General features: G+C 34.7%; 1 protein-coding gene across 1 annotated transcript; it reads left to right on the forward strand.

The window, feature by feature from the left end:
- The first annotated feature begins 2,628 nt into the window (after positions 1 to 2,628).
- Positions 2,629 to 21,645, forward strand: LOC132544681 (atrial natriuretic peptide receptor 1-like). The gene is made up of 22 exons (XM_060208305.1): positions 2,629 to 2,935; positions 6,277 to 6,633; positions 7,113 to 7,273; positions 7,446 to 7,580; positions 8,552 to 8,687; positions 9,352 to 9,443; positions 9,705 to 9,846; positions 11,425 to 11,506; positions 11,964 to 12,075; positions 12,954 to 13,022; positions 13,552 to 13,629; positions 13,813 to 13,917; positions 14,053 to 14,124; positions 14,435 to 14,585; positions 14,827 to 14,997; positions 16,235 to 16,403; positions 16,636 to 16,785; positions 17,018 to 17,141; positions 19,173 to 19,241; positions 19,629 to 19,803; positions 20,837 to 20,935; positions 21,530 to 21,645. The coding sequence occupies exons 1-22, from the start codon at positions 2,629 to 2,631 to the stop codon at positions 21,643 to 21,645; spliced, it is 3,072 nt and encodes a 1,023-aa protein (XP_060064288.1).
- Positions 21,646 to 21,654: the final 9 nt, after the last annotated feature.

The raw sequence follows: 21,654 nt of genomic DNA on the forward strand, positions 1-21,654 counted from the left end.
TGAACATTTTACCTTTTGTTTTGACATCTAAAATATCTCTACCCGAAATCAATTACTGATAATAATTCTATCGCTCTATCTATATATCAAAATTCCACTAAAGGGCTACTCATTCAATCACAGAATCATATTTCAGTAAGAAAGTGGATTGTTTAAATATGCCTATCTCAAAAGGGTGCTTTACAAGTCTCAAAATATTTTAATTAAGAAATAACAATCATTATGTGATATTGTCCACTTCATTTGTTTATTCTTGAAGTGAAAGCATGGATAAAAGGTATAATTGAATACACACTTAAGCGGATTTTTAATGCAAATTTTCTCAATTGGGTTTCTTAACTGACCGACATTGCATTCTTTTTTCCTGTTTTTTGCCTCGAAAGATCTAAAATGGTACAAAATACAAAAAAAATGTAGTACAAATTTAGAATTAGTTACGTTACTGCCTAATAATGAATTAAACTGTACCATACAGCTGTTTAGTCCTTTTATGACTCATAAGTGATGCAAAGAACCTAATGTTTGAAAGCTAGAAGGTGACTGATGAAAATCAAAAGTGATCGAAATATCGATTATAAGATCGCCTCTGGTACCTACGAAATGTACAGATTAAAGCTTATGACATCTACAAGCTCGTAATATTAAATAACTGAAGATAACTTGATAACTGGAAATAAAGATACGTTTAATGGATCAATATGCTTATAAGAAAATTGAAATGATTAGGATAATCCCAGAAGAATATACATTACTGAAGTACAATCACATCATGTTTTGAACATTTTTATCGCGAGGGATATAATAAGTAATACATATTATAGACAAATTCAGAATATCATTACCTTTAACGGATAATTAAACCAACCATTTAACAATATTGAATTTTCCTACTCTGCACGATCCATAATGACCTCAGGCTCGATTGGATACTTTCAGTATAAAATGTAACATGACAATATCCGAAACTATAATAATTTCTCCATTGCAACACTTTATACTTCACTGATAAGTGATTTATATGTTGCAGTGCTTTCTCTTAATGTCAGTGAATGTATTGCCTGTAACATCGTTATTGAAATGTCGAGGCGTTTTAACATGTTAGGTTTTGCGGAATCAGCAACGGAAATCACAATCTGGTGAAAAGCAAAAGATAAGAACACTCGGTCGGTCCCTATCATAGCAATGCAAACTACTTCTATTGTATACTATAGTGTCTTTAGATATGGTGAAAGGTTATTTGTTGATGGATTATATGCGTCTTAATACTAATGAAAAAGCATCAACAACCGGTTCGAGTAGTTAATTGCCTCACTTGATGTTAGGAAATGTTGTTTTTGAAGAGTTCCTACGCTGAGAGTCTGCGCCATCGAGCGTACCCTTGTAGTATTTGGGGCAAACTGACATGATTTCCTATGATAATTGTGACTTTGATCTCATCACACCGATAGGCAATTACGTGTCTTATTTAACCTAGCTTTTCATTTAGTTGTCTTAAGATTATGGGTAGGACTATTTTTTAAAGAAGATTGAATAAATAAGACGTATCGTTTTGATTAGTCAATAAGTACACACATAGATGTATGCTGTAATGACGTATTTAGATGTTGTCTTATATCATCATTGGTAAACGTAATATAATATTGTTTATCATCATGTATATACCAGACCTCCGCCACATTGACTTCGCCCACGCTTAAAGCATATGTAATATCCGATTATAATTTTTTTTTTTACATAATCAATCACACTCTGATAATCACATGTTAAACTATGTAGATTGAAACATCAATTCATTTATTATTGAAGTCTTCACATTTCATCGTCGGACTTTGATATGACGTCATCACTTATATTTCGTGTGGGATTTATTATTGTATTAACACGCGAGGTGAATCAATCATGAATTTAAATCCCTTGAGATAATTTGAACGAAAATAACCCTTGATGACATACATACTGATTCGGTTATCAATAGAGTCCATATATCTTACAGGACATCATTTGCGAATTTAAAGTCATTTCTTGTCCACGAAATCATGTATTCGCGAATATGTCTGAAGAAGTAAGTTTTCGGGAAAAAAAGTAATTTGCATTTAGTTGTAACGAAATGTGTACAATCAGGTAGTTATTGTCATCTTTTGTAAATCGTAATAACAGTGCATACGTTACACTAGACATCAATTTAAACTGCGCATCGTATGGGCCATACAAAATTGAACTTTTCCCAAATAATTAATATTGAAGAATGTGAAACAACGATATTAAGTTTATCTAGATATTAAAACAAATATACTGATACTAGTGTATACTATGCTATTTTGAAATCCTCATTTTTATCTCTTTTTTTATTTTGATAATGTATATTTTACAATGAATTATTGATACTCATTTGTATCATTCCCTACAGAATTTATGAAAATGGAAAATCGACAATTTTATAGTCATCACTCAACATGTCATTCAAAATTGCACAATTACATGATCCTGTGTAGGTTCTGGTTGCAACGGCAGTAGTTGGTCAATAACTGGCGTACGCTATTGGGAATCGATAAATTAATTGATGTCTTTTAATATCATTATCATAGCATCACCGTAATCCCCACTGAACAGACAACGACAGTGTTCAAAATGCCGTCTCCGGTTCATGCATTGTTCTTAGTTGTGATTTGCAGTATTTCCATGTCATATGTTTTGGCTTCTAAGGACATTGTCGTTGCTTCTGTGATATCAAACGGCGGAAATCTTCCGTATGACTACAGACGGGCGGCTCCTGCTGCTGACTTAGCGATGCTTGAGATAAATTCACGATATGCTGGTATCTTGAATTTTACATACCTTTACAGAGATCCGGGACCGGACTGTTCTGAAAACGATGTTGGGGCAATTGCTTCTGACCTTTATCATCTTAACAACGTAACAGGATTCGTTGGTCCAGGTAGGTTACTTTGTTTTCCTCTTAGGAGTAAGTGTAAAGATATTTTGAAAATGTAAAGTAAGGAATTTTATTTTGTAGATAGCAACAGTTCATCAATATTCTGTACAGCATCATTTTTTTCGTCACGTTTATTAAGGTTTATTTGGTATGACACAAAGTTCTAAGTTGTTTGACAAACACTGGAATAAAGCATGCTCCAGGAATAAAAAAAATCGGTGTATTCCTGCAATTTTGTCCTGCGTGCATTGATTTAGGATAATCTGTTTATTGACGACGCCTACAAAAATGTTACCGACGAAATAGGTCTTCAAATTGGCAAAACAAAAACGCACTACTTCACGCAAAATATTCATTTTCCGTCTTGATATGTTTTGCCCATCTGTCTAAGAAGAAGTGAAACCTTAACACAAGTTTCTGTCATATTTGCTTTCTTGTCATATTATTTTCTCTCGCACCAATAGGAACACGTACCCCATAGGCGTCCAAGCTTTTAGGAATTTTTTTACAGATGCCGTATCTCATGGCATCGATGGCCTGAAACGCAGTGCCTATCAGACACACAAAAAAAAAACATTCCATATTTTGAAATGTGACACTTGAATGACTAGTATGTTATCGCAGTAGTTATCAACTATTGAGTGACTTTTTACTGAAATAGGCATGGAAATTTAGATCCGTTCACAAATACAGAGCCCATTTTTAATTCCGAGATTGACACACACCACTACGTCCTATTATATAAATTATATTATCTTGATAGCATTTAATGGTCCCCAAAATGAGATTACATGGACTGTTTTAAAAAAGTCTAAATCAGAGATTATACGTGTATGAGAAAGATAACTTCTAGAAATATGTCTAGAATCCTATTTGCAACTTACCTTATGACAACGTTTGATAGAACAGAATGTATGGATCTTTCATTAATAAAGCGTTGCGGTAATTGACATACATATATCCGTTACTCAAGTAAGTCTCCTTTATTGATTTTACAGGTGAGGACGTATGCAATTGTCACTTTTATGACCCATTATTATATCACCTTACATTAGAGGTCTTTGACATCATACAGTTGTTTAGGATTAACGTATACCAGGTCAATTTGGTTCAAATAATGTAAAATCTTACACTGGGCTCAAATCTACTGATTTTTCTGTGTTGAGAATTCACGAAGCAAGATTACAAGATTTAAAAACAGTTTAAAAACCAAACAACACAGCAAAAGATATTGGACACTAAAGTCCCATACTGTACATAACACAGCTTCAGTGGGTATATCATCAATTGTGTTTCTCAATGCTGGGATGACACTAATCGAAAATCTTTCTTTGGTTTACACTAATGAATCACCTTTGCTTTGCAACCATATTAGTTTATGATTAGACACAATAGAACCAAATAATGGATTAAACTGCATCTTATATCAGTTTTAACCTTTTAGGACTAATGCTAGGGATATAAATAATCTAGAAAGTGTTTGAGGGTAATCAAAATTTTATTGATCCGATAAATTTGGAAGAACGGTACAATGAATTCAAATGTGACATGCATACGCAGCTTATGGAAAGCGTCGGAGACACACACACAAAATCACCCTCCCTCACCCACACACACACACAAAAACACACACACACACACACGCACACACACACACACACGCGCGCGCGCGCACATAAACCATCACAAAAACATATCCAAAAGGTAATAGGAAGGTTGATTTGATAGTTTAATCTAAAACCTTATGTGTTTCATCAACAATGTATCATTCTCTAAAACTTTTTATTTTTAAAGAAAATCCTCTCAAAGTAACAAAGAATAACCATTCACTACCAGACTCTGAAGCTTGTAGTGAAAACGAGGTACAAAAACGTATTCAGTTTTTTTGTTTTTTTTTTTTTTAATTCTCTTTTAAAATTAGACTTGATCTTCAGGTGAATAGCAGTGAATGTTTGACTGTCTGGGTCCAGTTGTTCAGAGTTTCGTGGCTTGTGAACATTTTCAAATGTTAATAAAAAAAAAATGGAACATTCTTTATCATTTCAAAGTTTTAGATGTGTTAACAAAGGTCAGATTACTATTTGTGTCAATTTTGCTTTAAAAGTCAATCTATTTTCAATGGCAACAATTTCCTTTTCTATGTACCATTGGGAAACTCTAACCAAGTATGGAACAACGGGGATCAGACCTTCATACTTTCGTACTTTTTTAATAAAGGTTACAGTGTTATTCTAATACTGTACACTCCAGACAGGGATTTATAAAGGAAATTTGCAAAAATACAAGTTGCATCTTTTAATATTTTAAATAAACCTATATTTCAGATTTACTTTTTGTTTTGTGCACGACCATTTCCCATATCAAACTTGGAAATTAAATCACTTCGATTTAACATCGTAATGGGATGTTGGCATACCTATAGGAACTAACTGCGCCCCTCTCTTGGTTGACTTTTTTATTCTTTAATTTTCTAACGGGTCTGAATTTATTGAAGAGTTTATCAAAACAGGTCACAAAGACCTTGCGTTTAATTTCATTTTCAAATATACTGATGACGTCTTGTCTTTTAATGACAATAACATGAACATCGTATACATGCACCAGAATTGGAAATCAAAGACACGGCAGACTTTTCTGCATCAGTTGCTTATCTTGATCTTTTCCTACAGCGAAACCAACATGGACAGTTTTTCACCAGGATGTATGATAAACGTGATGATTTCAATTTCCCTATTGTAATTTTTCCATTTCTGGATAGTAATTTTACTTGCATCAAAAACCTTTGGTATTTACATATCGCAGTTGATTCGATATTCAAAGGCATGTATCCATTATCACTGAATGACAAACTTGTAACAGAGTTTCAAAAGACACAGGGATGATAAAAAGTTTGGGGAAGTAATATTGTCGCCATAATGATCTCAATGAGAAATATTACATTTCTTTGTGTGATATGAAGCGTGTTTGATGCCTGTTCATTCGGTTGCTGTATACCTAGTTCCCGTTTGAGAATGTGATTGGCAAAGGTTTACATGGCGGTTTTCGACGCTGACTCTTAAGGAACACCTTGTCTTATTCTCATTGTAATTTTTAAGGGGTACAATTCTTTCCTCTGTTCATATTTTGTATGGGAATTGAGTTTGGTTTATGATTATGTTGACATGCTGGTATTTTCGTGATTTTTTTTGTACATACTTAAAAGAGCAGATGCTTTTCTGATTTAATCGGGTCATCTAAAACTCTCGTTTTGTTTGTCTTTAAACGCTAAATTTGCATGAGAACTTTATATGCGTTGAGAGAATGAAATATTCGCTGCATATGATATGGTTCATGTTATTTTCCAGCATGTAGTCATGCAGTGAATGTTGTTGGCCGGATGGCGTCCTCTTGGAATCTACCTATACTGACTCCAGTCGGGACAAGTGGCACCTTGGGGGACAAGTCAAACTTCCCCACACTAACAAGACTGGCTTACAATATGAACAAATTTGCCAAGTTCTATCTACAAGTATTCAGTCAATTTAACTGGACTGACGTTACAATCATGTATGACCAAGTGCACGTTTTCTTCAGGATAGTTGGAACGAGTCTAGGGAACGAATTTCCTTCTGCCGGTATTTCCAGTAAAGTAATCGAGTTTGATACAAATGGTGATTTTGATCACAGAACCATGTTACTGACTGCCAGCGCACGTTCAAGAGGTAAGTCATTGTAACACTGTATAAAGATAGAATACTGAATACAGGAGAGACCCAGTTGTCCGGTCACCCTCAGTCCAAACAAACCTAAATTCTTTTCTGCATTTGTGTCCCTTAGTTATTAAGTTACTAAGTGACTGAGTTAACAAATCTCATGTCTTTGAAATTTGCAAACAACTTAACCGCTCATATATAATTGTAGCGTGCCTGGTGATGTAGTGCAATGTTACATTTATCGAGATTAGAAGATGGTTGATGGTTACGCTTTCATTCTTGACACATCAAGATAAAAATGATCGCATGGATGATTTCTAACATTGCAATGACGTCAAAATATGAACAGCTTTTATCAATACATATTTTGGGTTGATGTTGTTGAAATATTCTCTCTAAAGTAAACAGTAACGATGATGTTATGGTTAAAATATTAAATAATAAAATAACGTTTTTCTTCGTAATTATGTCTTCAATGTCAATTTCAGTATTTGTTATCAGTTGCCATGGTGATACATTCCGCGACATTATGTTGACCTTCTATGACCTCAGAATGGCATTTGGCGATTACGCCGTCATCTTTATTCGTCTGTTTGAGGGAGATGATGTTGGCAACATGTCTTGGATGAGAAATGACGAGAACGATGCTGTAAGTGATGAAAATGGTATTTCTGAAAAAATACACATTGTGCAAGTAAATGATGAACTAAACAAGGTCAGTGGTGTCCATTGAATGTATTAATTTGAAAACTTACCATCGTTTCCATTACATACACTTTTGCTTATTTGCTAGTATATACTGAATTCTTAATCACTTTCAGAAAGCTAAGATAGCATACGAGAGTGTGTTGCTGGTTCAGCCAAGAAGACCCGAAAGTTCGGAGTTTTTGCAATTTGAGCAGGATGTGAAAACTAGATCTTTACAAGATTACGACTTTGTTTATGGCAACATTGAGGTAAGGGGAACCTACCAAGTCAGTTCACTGATGAGGTCAAACACCTTACATCAGCCTCTACAGAAAATGCCGTGCAAGCTAGTATTTTAGGTTTTACACAAGTTATCGTCAAAATCTTAATACTGTTGATGGTCTCCTTCCTGTTGACGAAAACAAAACACACAGAAATAGCTATCATGAAGAAGGTTCTAGAAGTAATGTATCGCTTCAATAGGTTTATGAGCTCTCTGAGTGGCACTGTTGCGCCCAGTATGGGTGGACTCCGGATTGTTTCTCCTAATAACATAAATTATCACTATCTGATGAAGCTTAGTTCTTTAAGTCATAGTGACTTTGCTGTGGTCATCGATTTATAATCAGCATCAGTGTGTAATGGAGTCTAGGTCAACAAACTCACGATTAAATAGCTACAGGAAAGTCTTATTAGTAACCATACTTACATAGATGTATCGACTTGGCAGACTACTTCTGTGAAAGCTTTTAAGGAAATCATCTCAATTATAGTTTAAACAGTTTTCAGTTTAGAGCATCACCGTGTTCGTCTTACTTAATTACTTCATGTCACGCAGATTGAGCATGAAATCCCTTCAATGGATGTTTGTGTTTTTTGTGTGGGAATATTTGTAACTTCCTTGCTTTATGTATAGAGTGTATGATTATGTTGTGTGAACTCACCTGTGCAAACCATTATACAGCATTGACAGTTAACCGAATTGCCGGTCATTTTCCCAAGGATGATTTCGCTATTTCGCGGTGCATTAACGTGATCACACCGATAAAATATCCATTTATAACCAGATTGATAAATTGTAATATGTTGAAATATTATTCGATCGTTTGAAAAGAATATGTTAATTTGTTTTCGAATTATTAGTATATTTCAATCATGTACTTCCCTTGCCCCTCCAATAATCATAAAACATAAAACATAAACATATATCGAAACACTTTTCTTCTTTTTTTATTTAAAGGTAAATATTTTCATCACGGCTTTCTACGATTCCTTTCTTATCTACGCGCAAATCCTGAACGAAACCCTTTCTGACGGTGGTAACATCCTCGACGGATTTAATCTTACAAGACGACTTTGGGGACGCACCTTTCAAGGTATGAAACACATGACTATCGGCATGACTTTGAGTGCCTGTGTGATGAGGCGTATTTATGTCGCTTAAGTAGATAAAGTTTTGAGCCACCTCGTCGGCCCTCTAATAGTAACTATGTATATAATATTCTACATGTCATCCCACCGTTTGATGCAATAACATGATGTAAATACGATCGGATAATTGTCATATAAGTTTATGTCAAGGCACGAACAATATCTGGAAAGAATATATAAAAAGTTGATATGTATGATACTATATTTGATTTTACATCATCTCTATACAAAACCATCAGACTACAATTACGGCTGAAATAATAACCAGTATATTCCACCAAGAGACAATCCGATCTCATTTATCTGCTATATATTACATATTAATTATTTTGTTTGATCGGTTCCTTTACAAAGGATTGTTTGCGATTTTAGGAAGACTTATGTAAAGCTTGTCATTCAAATTGTTTAAGGTTTCGTCACCTTCAAACATTTGAATAAAGGCGCGAAAATAGATTCACGATTCATATGAAAAAGAAATGTGCTTTGCTTTCACTTTTGGTACAACCACAAAAATAAAATTTAATCAATCAATTCAAAAATCTTCTATAGAAATATGACATTTTATGTGTACAGTGAAATGTAGATGCAATATTCCTTGATATCCTGCAGGAATTGGAGGTACCATTGCCATTGATAGCAATGGCGACAGGGATACAGATTTCTCTCTGTTGGATATGGATACTACGACTGGAAATTTCACGGTTTATTTTCATCTTTGTTCCCTTCTGTAAACCTTAAATTGAATTTATGTTTTGAAAGTAAAATGAGCGGTAGGCATTTAGAACTTTGCTGAATAAATGATTTTGGTCATAAAAAATTGTTGGAAGTGGCAAAAATCTTAATAAAATTGAAAATGTCAGCAAATAAATATATTTGCCGGCAGCCTACGTAAAATATTTTGATCAGTTGATATTCTTGACCCTATGTTTAAAATATGTATATGATTTTGCATACTGTGCCAGGTTGTGGGTAATTATTTTGGAGAGCTGAAACAATTCAAGTTCGTCGATGGAGTGTCTATATACTGGCCTCAAGGGAAGGGTCCCCCAGCAAATAAACCCCGTTGTGGATTCACAGGAGATGCGCCTCAATGCCAAAGCTATGGTGTGTTTTGAAAAGTGACTGCTCATTGTTATCATCTTACCACAACGATATCCGGGGTTTTCTTGTTATTGCTCCGTGTCTTACTTCATATTATTATTAATTTTGTTCTAACGCTTTTGATGTATGATGTCTAGATATCCATTGTGCTATTCATTTTCGGTTCGTACAACCAAGATGTTTCTGCCGCCGGTAGAAATTACGACCATACCATTTTCATGAATTCCGTATGTAGGTATATCACGGTAAATCAGTCACTACCGTTACCTCAATTTCGCATTTCAACAAAAAGGACTGCGATTTCCTGACCTTTGATTGTCAAATTGTATATACAGTTTAAATAAAATTTGGTATGAAGATGTATTGTGACGCTCCAAGCAATTTAAGGAGGTCTAGGTGTTCGGGACTGGTCGGGATGTAGGATCTGAATGGGTCGACTGTTGTTCGCATTGTAATTAAAGTTATAATTGATTTTGTTTCACTCTGGAATATGGAATCATTCTGGAATAATTGTGTAGAATTATTTTCATAAGAATACATTTAATTTCAAACCGATTGGCAGAGAGTGACATAAATGAAAATGGAAAACCTTGTATAGTCAGTATAATATCGATAGTCCTTGTTGCACTGGCGTTAGCTAATTCAAAATTCCCTGAACATTGTAGATGACAAATAATAGTTTTCTTACGGTAATGCATACGAAAGCAGTACACAATGGCAATATCTTAAGAATGAATGAGCTTTAGGATTATTTTGCTGTTTAGAACCAAGCGTAGGTGTGCTATTTTAGAGTAATTTGATTAGCCAAATTGTACATGTTAACCACATGCATCCCTGTGTTGTAGGCATGTCTTGTTAATCTATAAAAAATAAACATAATATTCACCAAAATTTAACCGGTGGCTGTTTCAAAGCTATCATGAAATATAGTTCCGAAATATGAAATATTTTGTCATTGCATACGTTTTGTGATGTGATCTGTGTGACAATTCGAGATACAGATTCCGTCCGTGATAATAATGTGTTATCATGTAATCAGACACGATCAGAAGTGAATAAGAATAGTTCAGTAAGTATGCTCATTGGTATTCAATATTGCTAGATAACATATCTCCATTTTTATATATTCATCATGGTATCGTGTTGTTACAATGTAACCTGAACCACGTCTGATGTGTATTCAAACTCAAACTGCTAACAACATGGGAATATTGCAAGTAATGTAAGCAAATTGAGGTTGTCTTCCCTTGCGAAAAGATGAGAATTGAAAACAGTAAATATAAACATTAATTTCCTTTCAGTTGGCATTCACGTGCTATGAATGTTAACAGGACAAATCCAAATTCAACAGGAAGCACTAACGCGCTTTACTGCATTTGCTCTTATCCTGTTGGCATTGATATGCCCATGAATGCCAATTGAAATCAGTTCAATGCTTTATTGGAAGACACTGTCATAATCATGTTCAACTGTTATTTGGAAGACTGTTATCGATGCACATATTGTATATGAATCATGCATAAAGAAAGTTAAGAGATATGTGAAAACAGGTATCTTTTGAAAGTTTCCTATGTTTTTTAGAGTTACCTGCTGTTGCTATAGCCGGTATTGCCTTTTCCTGTGTGATAGTAGTGTTAACTATGATAGCTGTTGTCGCTTACAGGTAAGCATATAATAACACAGCATAACTGTTAATCAATAGTGTTGCCGAATGCAATTAGTCCGTAAAAACATAACATTGAATAAATCATACAGCTGTTTCGTCCTTCTGGTACTCATCCGTGATGTTTTTTTCTCCTGCTGGATGTAACACTACATTGTGTTATGACCTTTTAACTGAGTCCCAAAACCTTTTTCATAACCTTCCTACTGTGACTGGGAAATACTAAAACTTAACTTGTACGTATAGATAAGAGATACTGTCGTGTACCAGGTGTTTACGTTTTCATTGCTTACATATCCGTTACAAAATGTACCTTATAGACGACCATTTACCAAATTATCCTAGCTACAATGGATGTGAAGTACTAATACCATATTGCTAGTAAACCACAACCTACATGTTGTGCCGTTTTTATTTCTTATATGGATCACCAGACTGGTTTTTTTATCCTTTCCAGGAGGTTGAAACTAGAATCAGACCTTCATAGTTCATGGTGGAAGATAAAGTCGACAGATTTGCTCGCAACGAATGTCGGAAGCCGAGTCATTAGTCGGCTATCGGTTGTTCAGGTACATTAGCGATTAGGTTATGGGAACAGTCTCCCATCAGGCCGTAGGGGTCATTTACACAGTGATGATCAGTCAGCGTGATTCCTGTAGCTACTTCGTCTACCCTACACCAACGGTCTTTGAAAGCAGATTTAATTCAGAGGGCTATCCCAATGCGCCATAGGTTTGGACAAAAACAAAGCACACAATACTATTTTGTTATAGAAATATCTGTGGTATTGAGATATGATTCTTATGGTACATTAACTGGAAACATTAATGGGTCATAGAGAACAATTTCATATAAATGGATATAGTCCACACTAGTATTGTAGTAATTTGTAACGTGTTACTGTCAAAACATCTGTATAATCTGGTTTGTAAAGTAAAGTATGAATGGAATACAGGGAACACATTTGCTATTCAAATGTGGAATCTTAATCAAACATGGACATATCTCAGTTAATTATCACATTCAACACCTCTGAGAAGGTCCTATGAGGATTTTATTCATTTATATGTCATTATGTTTGGATACAATTATGAAAAATGAAATAACCAATATTCAATATATATCATAAACGCATTTAAAATTCGAATAGTTATAAACGTATAAAGACTTAATGTATAACTAATAATCCTATCGTTATACTCTCTAATCTAATAACAAATTCGCAAATAACAACGTAAGTGATAATGGACCTTAAGGTGTCAATATTTCAACAAAGATAGTGACGACAATGCATATAATAGGATCCAACAAAGGGTTTCGTACATATATCATATAAGGCTTCATTTACGTTTTTCTCCATTTTCAAAGCAATAGCATCGAGGTTTTGATAAACTGTGGTACATGTAGATATCATCCATAATTCATCATTGAATGTTTCCATTTTAAGTCCCTGGGAGGTGAAAGCAAATCAAAAGAGGATGGCGCACAGATGTTTACAACGACGGCGTTCTTTAAAGTAAATGAATGGTTATCTAACTTCCTTAACAGATATTACCAAACTGTATTAAAGGTTGTAAATGTGTCTCGCAACATCTATATGTGATATCTGTGCTGCATATTTTGAAATAATGGCTAAAGTCGAATTTTAACCAAGATTTCATAGTGTACTCAAAGAGTTATGATACATGAAATATACTTTGTCTAGACATTACCTAGAATGTTCAGTACGTATCTACAATGTAGTGTAAAACTTCCTTTCATGAAAATATATTAAAGGAACACGTGTGTATTTAGGAAACGATATCTATATATATCTTATTCTATTTACATGCAGATATCTATTCCTAAGTTACCTTTACTTTTTCAATGATGATATTCATAGTGTTTTCAGCGTTAACAACAGTGAAATAGATATTTGTTTTACGTTTAATAATTTAGACGTCTGAAAACCCCAAAAGACTTTCAATAATGGTTACATAATTAGAATACCTACAATACATTTTATTCATTCATTGTAAAGCTATGTTGTTTCTTCCAACATAAAGGGCAGTACAGTGGCCACCAAAAAGTTCCAAATAAAGCAGTTCAATGCTGATAGAGTAAGCCTTTTGGAGCTGAAACAGGTAAACATTTAATTCTTACTGGTAAAAAGAGCTTATTATAATTAAGAGGAAAAACGTGTTCGTTAATTTCTGTTAGATACATGTAATTATTTCACCATATTTCCTTTAGTTGAATGAAAGAAACTTTTGTTATTTACACGAGAAAGAAATATGTCACCGTCATACGATTTTTTTTCTTTTTAGATGAGAGACATTGCCTGTCCTAATTTGACTCGATTGATTGGTTTGGCGATAGAACCATTCCACGTCGTCCTGGTAACCGAATACTGTCCCCGTGGCAGTTTGCAGGTCAGTAGATATCTGTTTAACAATTAACTAATAAATGTATAATTTCTGATTTTATCAATTAATTCCGATACCTATTACCAATGAGGTTACTAACTATTATTCACATAACTTTCTAATTGAATTTTGGTATTTTAGGACATTTTAGAGAATGAGTCCATACAACTTGATATGGATTTTAAGAATGCGCTTCTCACCGATCTCGTACAGGTAGGTACAGGTTGGACACCGACGTTGATTTACTAGTTTGAATTACACAAAATTGTCTTTCCCTATCTCAAATTTGACATGGTATTAAGATATTAAGATTGTCCAAACCAACATAAATATTTAATACAACTGACAAAATATTTTCATCATTAATGACAAGAATATAATCAAAATTAGAGTGGCCGGACCGAACATCAATATATCTATTTATGTATAACTTATACTAAAGATTTTCTTATCCTTTTACTTAACTGTTTGGACATGATTTTGATAATAGCATTAAAATGGTCATGCATTATATGTTTCACAGGGCATGGCTTATCTTCATGCCACTCCTATCGAGGTTCATGGTAACCTCAACAGTTCTAACTGTGTCATAGATGGACGCTTTGTTCTCAAGATCACGGATTTCGGTCTGACACGTCTGCGCCAGCTTGAGCAAAAGCTTAATGACAACCATAATATCAGAGGTATTGTTCATGAAATTATGGTCAATTTATTTTTTATACATTTTTATAAAATAAAATCAAAAAAGAATAAAGTTGTTCATAATGAAAAATCACTCCGAAATTTCAATGATTTCTTTTTCCCCAAAGGAACAAATAAGTAGCATGAAACTTCATCAAAGCTTCAGTTTGTCGTCCGTGTCGCCAGTTCATTAGTACTAAATCTGTTCAATTGCGTTTGAGATGCACACTTACTTTGATCATTATGCTACAGCGCAGGTATGGATGGCCCCGGAACACCTCAGGAACTTTCCCAACAGAACAGTGTCTCATAGCGGAGATGTGTACAGTTTTGGAATCATTCTGTTTGAAATCCTTACCAGACATGAGCCTTACGAAGATGAATTAGAACACATTACAGTTTCTGGTATGTTTTCGATAAAGTTTCAAATGATTCTACAACAAACACAGGAGAATGATATATTTCAGTACAATTGGTTGAAAATAGTTCCACAGACCTGCACCATATAGCGGAATGTTCGTCTTTTAAGGCGTCGTCTGTGATGCTTGGGACCGTACGAGTGGAGATCTAAAAGACGAGTTCCAATATACATCAATCTGATTTAGTACGAATGTTAAAATAAAAAATAATTAATTTTTCGTTGTTTATAAGCAGATTGCAGTTTTCGGATGCGTTGATTTTTCCTTTTCATTTCGAGATGAAAACAAAGTCTAGCTTTAGCCAACTTGATAATGGTTGGAGGAGTCAAGGGCGACATGCCACCTTGCGGCAGGTCTGTCGGAACTCTTTTTTCTTATAAATGCAATATCTGTTTACGAACAAATCTGTTATATGAATTGCTGTCATTGCAGAATGTATACAAAAATGGACTACAAATCATGAACTATTTAAATATCTTGCAATGTACAGAAAACAAATAACGGATTTATCGAAGGAATCTTTTTTATTTCAATTTTGACACATTTTGAACATAGAAAACCTTCTGATCAAAACGACGTTTGTGTCCGAATTACGATTACAAGATGGATTTCAATCTTGGTGGTGTCTTTGGCTTCGAGGTTTAATATGATTTTATGCATAGTGAATTAGATGAGAATTTAGGAACATCAGCGAAACCTTATCTAATGCATGAGGATTAGTTAGGAGTGCTAGCGAAGTTCCTCTTTACCCATTCACCTATATTACAAATTGCCATTGCGTATAAACCAACAGCACCTGTCCTGGAGCCCCTATGTCCAATGTCTATTACTTTACAGTTCCGTTTGGAATGTGTTGTCCTACTTATTAACATCGACGTGACGTTATATCACGCAAGGTCTTATGTGTAGTTACTTCTTATAACATGATCTTTCTTTAAATTATCATACTTATTTGTGCTATTCTAGTTATTGAAAGATGAAATTGAGAAATCAATTATACATTTTGCAAGGAATATGCGCATTCATGATAAGTTTGTAAATCGATTTTTTTTATACCAACAGGAAACAAAATAATATTCCGACCAAAACATGAATAAGGTGTAATTTCACACACCTATATAATATATATATTACCATTTTTGAACCATGCCACTATTCATAAGAATTCAATTTTGTGTCAACTAGAATCAAACTTCCCCATACACCTGTGTATCAATTTGTAGATGTACTTCACAAAGTCAAGCGTGGCCTAGACCCACCGTTCCGTCCCATGTTGCCACAGACAAGTGAAAAGAGCGACCTTGTGAAAGTCATGAAAGAGTGTTGGAACGAAGACCCGAAAATGAGACCTAGTTTCCATTCACTGATGCGGACTATACGGAAAATTTCTGGGTTAGTAGAATTCATTCAGAAAATGGGTAATGTACATGATTGCACAACACTACAATTCTGGACGTATCGCCAAGATATTTTGTTGTTGTATATAACCGAGACTGACAGATATAAAACTCTTGGCTACAGGTAAAATGATATATCTGCATGTTTTGCGTCGATAAAATGAATATTGTGTACTGGATAGCTTCCTATTTGCGTTATTTGTCATACTTTACATTACTTCTAACAGAATAACAGCAGGTCATAATATACTGGATTCATTACTTAAGAGGATGGAACAGTATGCAAACAACTTGGAGGACCTTGTAGAGGAGAGGACCAAGGCGTTCTTGGACGAGAAACGAAAGTCGGAGGAGTTGCTCTATGAAGTACTTCCAAGGTACATGTACATCATAATATACATCAGCATTAAGTTTTTAATAATTAAATTAGGATAAGTAGCCATTACTAACCTACGGAGCCATTCCAATTTCGTAAAGACTTTCTGAAAATCAAGATAAATTGCTATTTAATCGAGATGTCGCAAGCATGTTTTTACTGTTTCCGTGTTGTTATTGATACATGAACATATCGTTGAAATTGGCAGGCCATATTTCATTAATATATTATAGGAGTGTAGCTGACCAGCTGAAAAATGGACAAAGTGTAGACCCAGAGTCATTTGAATCGGTCACTATATATTTCAGTGATATTGTGGGCTTCACCAACCTTTCTGCCTCAAGTCTGCCAATGCAGGTAACGTTACAATTATATCATTGTGTTTAAATGTTGTTTTCAACGTAGTTCTCTCCAGTTTTAACCTGCATGTACACTTTTATTCATTCGAATAGTGACATGGTCGAGGATAAGTATATGTACTCAACGATTATTGAAATTTTTGAAATTCGACCAAACTGGAAGCGGGAAAGAGGCATTCAAATCAAAAAGAAATATCGATGACGAAATCATAAAATGATCGAATTTCTGCCTGACATTATCTTTGTCGACATGGGTTGTAAGAATGTCAGGCACACTGTCAGCATATCTAGGAAAACGAACTGTGGCACGCTCTTTTCTGTTTTATTTTATTTTTATTTATTTATTTTTTTCATATGAGGCTGAATCGAAAAGCTTATTAAAACAAGTCACAAAGACCTTGCGAATTCCTTCAATTTCACTTTCAGATATATCGACGACGACTTGTCTTTAAATAACAAAAGATTTATTGACCTTGTTCATCATATATACAGTATATACAGCTGGCTGGTCTAGATTGTGAAGAACTCTTTTGACCAATCTTAAACGCCCACTTCTTAAAATCCATTTCTTCTATAAGAACATTTGATTTTCCCATCACGTACACAACCATATCCCATGTTATGATATCTGTCTTTTCCAAAACCAAGAAAATTGGACGACGATATAAATGTACGGCTGTGAACTATACTGAAGCGTATTTCGTCAAAAATACGCCCAAATCAAAGGTGAAATATGCGTAGGACGAAATCATAAAATGATTTAGTTTCATGTTGACAACTTCCGGTGGTAAGACCTTCCAACAGATTATTGGCATAGCTATGGGAGCTATCTGCGCCCCTCTATTGCCTGACTTGTTTTTTGTTTTCATACGAGGCTGAGTTCATGAAGTGCTTATCAAACAGGTAACAAAGGCGTCCATCATTTTTATCCACCAGAATTGGTAATTAAAGATATGACAGACTTTTTTACATCAGCGGTGAATCTCGATCTTTTCCTACAACAAAACCAATATGGACAGCTTTCCACAAATCTGAATGATAAACGTGATGATTTCAATTTCTCTGTTGTGAATTTGCCATTTATGGATAGCAATATCTCTGCATCCCCAACCTTTGATATTTACATGTCATGATTCGATATTCAAATGCCTGTTCCCATTATCACGCTTTTCGTGCAAGAAGTCGTCACTGAAGGACATACAGTTTGATAATTATGGATATGCTTTATGGTAGCCATAGTGATCTCATTGAGAAATATTCTATTTCTTTGTACAATATGAAACTAGACGTTTCTAATGCTCGTTAGTTTGCCTGTTGTATGCCTTGTTCTCATTTGAGAACGTGACATTGCTTACTTGGATTGAACAAGGTTTTCATGTCTGGTGTCGTCGGTGAAGCAGAAGACGCTCAGACCTCCGGAACATTTGAGTTTGGATTATGTTCAAGTTGCCATGTTGGTATTGTTTATACAATCTTAGTCAGATATAAACTTTGCCTCAACAAATATGAAATGCAGTGGTAAAGATTGTTCTAACTTTACTCTTTTGAAGTCATTTAATGCAACCATAGACGCTAAAAATACAGAATCTCCAATGAGTTTTCATCTAACATGAGATTTTATGAAAGTTTTCATTCATTCTTTCCAAACAAAAAATAGAATTTCTAGATCAGTCTTACAAACTTTCGTATGATATGTAAACAAATTTAAGATACTTTTTATCACATAAGCCAGAAAAGTTATATTTTGACAGGTTTAAATATTAAAATGTGGAGATAATGTCAAATGGAAGCGGCCATTTTCAGGTCATAACGTAAGGCCTTTGTCCGTATTCCGACATTACAATCCATTTCTGACTGGCGTTGCTTATGGAAAACGCTCCAGGGTATATTAATATGGTGACATGTGCAGAACAGACCGATAATGTGATAACATCTTTGACAAATGCTGAATATATTTAATTAAGTGGATTTAGTGTCTAGGCTACCAACGTGTATTTCACTAACATCATGATTTGCTTTCTTTCCGCAGGTTGTGGACTTCCTTAACGACTTGTATACCTGTTTTGATAGCATTTTAGAAAGCTATGACGTGTATAAAGTACGTAAAATTATTACACTGAAGAAATCTGTAGGATCTTATTTGTTACTCGTACGCAAAACCAATGTTCAAATGTCGATGTTCTGGTTATCAGAAGCTAAAAACTACATTGTACATGTGATTGATTATCTGCTTCTATTCAATTATTTACCTAAATGCAACACTGCTTTCGGAGTTATTTTAGTAAATTCGATCATAGAATTTCCCATATAATGTTTGCATAAATCGAAATTTTAGTGATGGACATATTGACACGCGGGATTTGTTTAATTATATTTATATAAATAATATGTATGTATATATGTATTTATTTATAATGTCTTTTCAAACCTAACAACAAAACCTATGCAGAGATAAAAACAAGCAAAAAAATAATTCATGTTTCAGGTGGAGACTATTGGAGATGCTTACATGGTCGTGTCCGGACTTCCGGTACGGAATGGTTCGGAGCACGTCCGACAGATTGCTCGTATGTCTTTGAGTATCCTCGAAAACGTTTCAAAGTTCAAAATAAGACACAAACCTGATGCCATACTCAGGGCAAGGATCGGCATTCACTCAGGTAAAGATAAATTAATAACAACTTTATATGGAGTACGATTGAAATATCCTCTACACTTCCTATGTAGTTTACAGACCGAAAATTTGTCTCTAAAATGATAGTTTAATGTCAGTTTTCTCAATATTATACTGTAATTGATATTTATATTTGTATTGCCTATGATAATTTAGAACGAGCAGAGTCAATAACAAGAGGCCCATGGGCCTGAACGGTCATCTGACTGCAAAACCTTTCAGCTGGGAAAAGGTTATCTTTTCTACTTTGAATGAAATCTTTCTAAGAAGCTGTTTTCCATGATGCAGATGGTAGCTATGGTGAGGAGTAGGTAACTGTAACAAGTGTTAAATGTTTCTTGACAGTAAAGTTGGAGCACAATGCAATTGGTGAAAATTGTTTGAAATAAGTGTTGCACAGGAAAACCATGATTGCGCAAGCATGTTACAAAATGGTCTCCCTTGCTGCCGTATCAAAGTTTTGACAAGGTCGAGAAATAACAACACTTTGTTGGCTAGCTTTCTTTAACATTCCCACCAATATTTAGCTCAATGGCACCATTGGAACTGGGGAAAAAGGTTTAACTATGTTTTTCAAGATGACGGCAATCTTGGATTTCAAACATACACGAAAAACCACAACACGGTCAGGATCATCTCGGGATCATTTCCTGCAACTAAGAGCTCAGTTCCACCTGTGGAACTTGAGAAATATCAAAAGTTTACGCACAGTGGACAGCAGACGACGATGGAGAAAGCACGATGGCTTAAGGTCATCATGACCCTTCAGGTCAGATGACCTAGAAATGTGAATATCAAAATAAATGTATATTGACATTCTTTATCGTTTTAGAGACAGAAATTGTCGGTCAATGTAGCTTGATAATCAATGTTTATCTACACTTCGTACATTGGTATATAATCCAATGAACAAGAATATAATGAAACCCATGTTGAATTCATTAAAGTATTAAACATCTAAAACTATCAATTGTCAAAGAAAAACTTCCAGAGTATTCAGTTCCTAGTTGTGTTTACAGGTTCTGTTTGCGCTGGGGTTGTCGGGAGAAAAATGCCTCGCTACTGTTTATTTGGCGATACTGTCAACACAGCATCCCGGATGGAGTCCAATGGCGAAGGTAGGAAAATCTGTCATGGAACTTGTGCCGATCCGCCAGTTACAAAGTGTTGTAAAGTTGAACTTTATGCGAGTCCAAAACAAGTCTACATACAGTGTGTTGCTAACGACAAAAGCAACTGATTCCTTCGTACAACCTCCATTCTATTCTTCTATTCTATTCACCACTAAGTCTTGTTTTCCTTCAAATAATTAAGACACATTCTTCAAGTAGATAAGTCGCCCAGATATGACGTGATTTGATCAGGTTAAGAACTTGATATTGTCATACTACGGGGTAAGTATGAACCAAATATGTTGGGAGATTCTCAAGATTTAGAAAGCTTCTCAAGATTTGGTACGAGGCACAATGGACGGATAAATGACAAGGAAACAATTTAATCCCCACCAACCCCTGTAAAATGGCAGGAGCATAAGAATGATAATGAATGTGACACGAGAATGACGAGAGTCTCGGTTATGTAGTTACATTAAACATGTATATTGGTTTGAAAGGAATAATGAAGAGTTCTTTGTATCCATTTGATATATGTTTAACTTTCATCTCCCTTTATAAAAGGCACTCGAGATAAAATTCTATGTTCCATTGTTACAGCCATGAAGATCCATATGAGTAAAGACACAAAAGACATGTTGGATGCTTATGGAAATTTTCTGATAGAAACAAGAGGTGAAATCACTGTAAAGGTAAGAAAAATCTCACACTTTTAACTAATTCAA

The sequence above is a fragment of the Ylistrum balloti genome, unplaced genomic scaffold, assembly GCF_031769215.1.
Source record: "Ylistrum balloti isolate Yb309-2 unplaced genomic scaffold, AGI_CSIRO_Ybal_v1 Utg369806, whole genome shotgun sequence".
In the NCBI taxonomy this organism is placed as follows: domain Eukaryota; kingdom Metazoa; phylum Mollusca; class Bivalvia; order Pectinida; family Pectinidae; genus Ylistrum; species Ylistrum balloti.

Bases quoted from the DNA above. Each gene is read 5' to 3' on its own strand.
- LOC132544681 (XM_060208305.1), top strand. From the start codon at position 2,629: ATGCCGTCTCCGGTTCATGCATTGTTCTTAGTTGTGATTTGCAGTATT. The intron at 11,507-11,963 runs GTAAGCATATAA...TATCCTTTCCAG, and splicing joins ATAGCTGTTGTCGCTTACAG to GAGGTTGAAACTAGAATCAG. The intron at 16,786-17,017 runs GTACATGTACAT...AATATATTATAG, and splicing joins CTCTATGAAGTACTTCCAAG to GAGTGTAGCTGACCAGCTGA.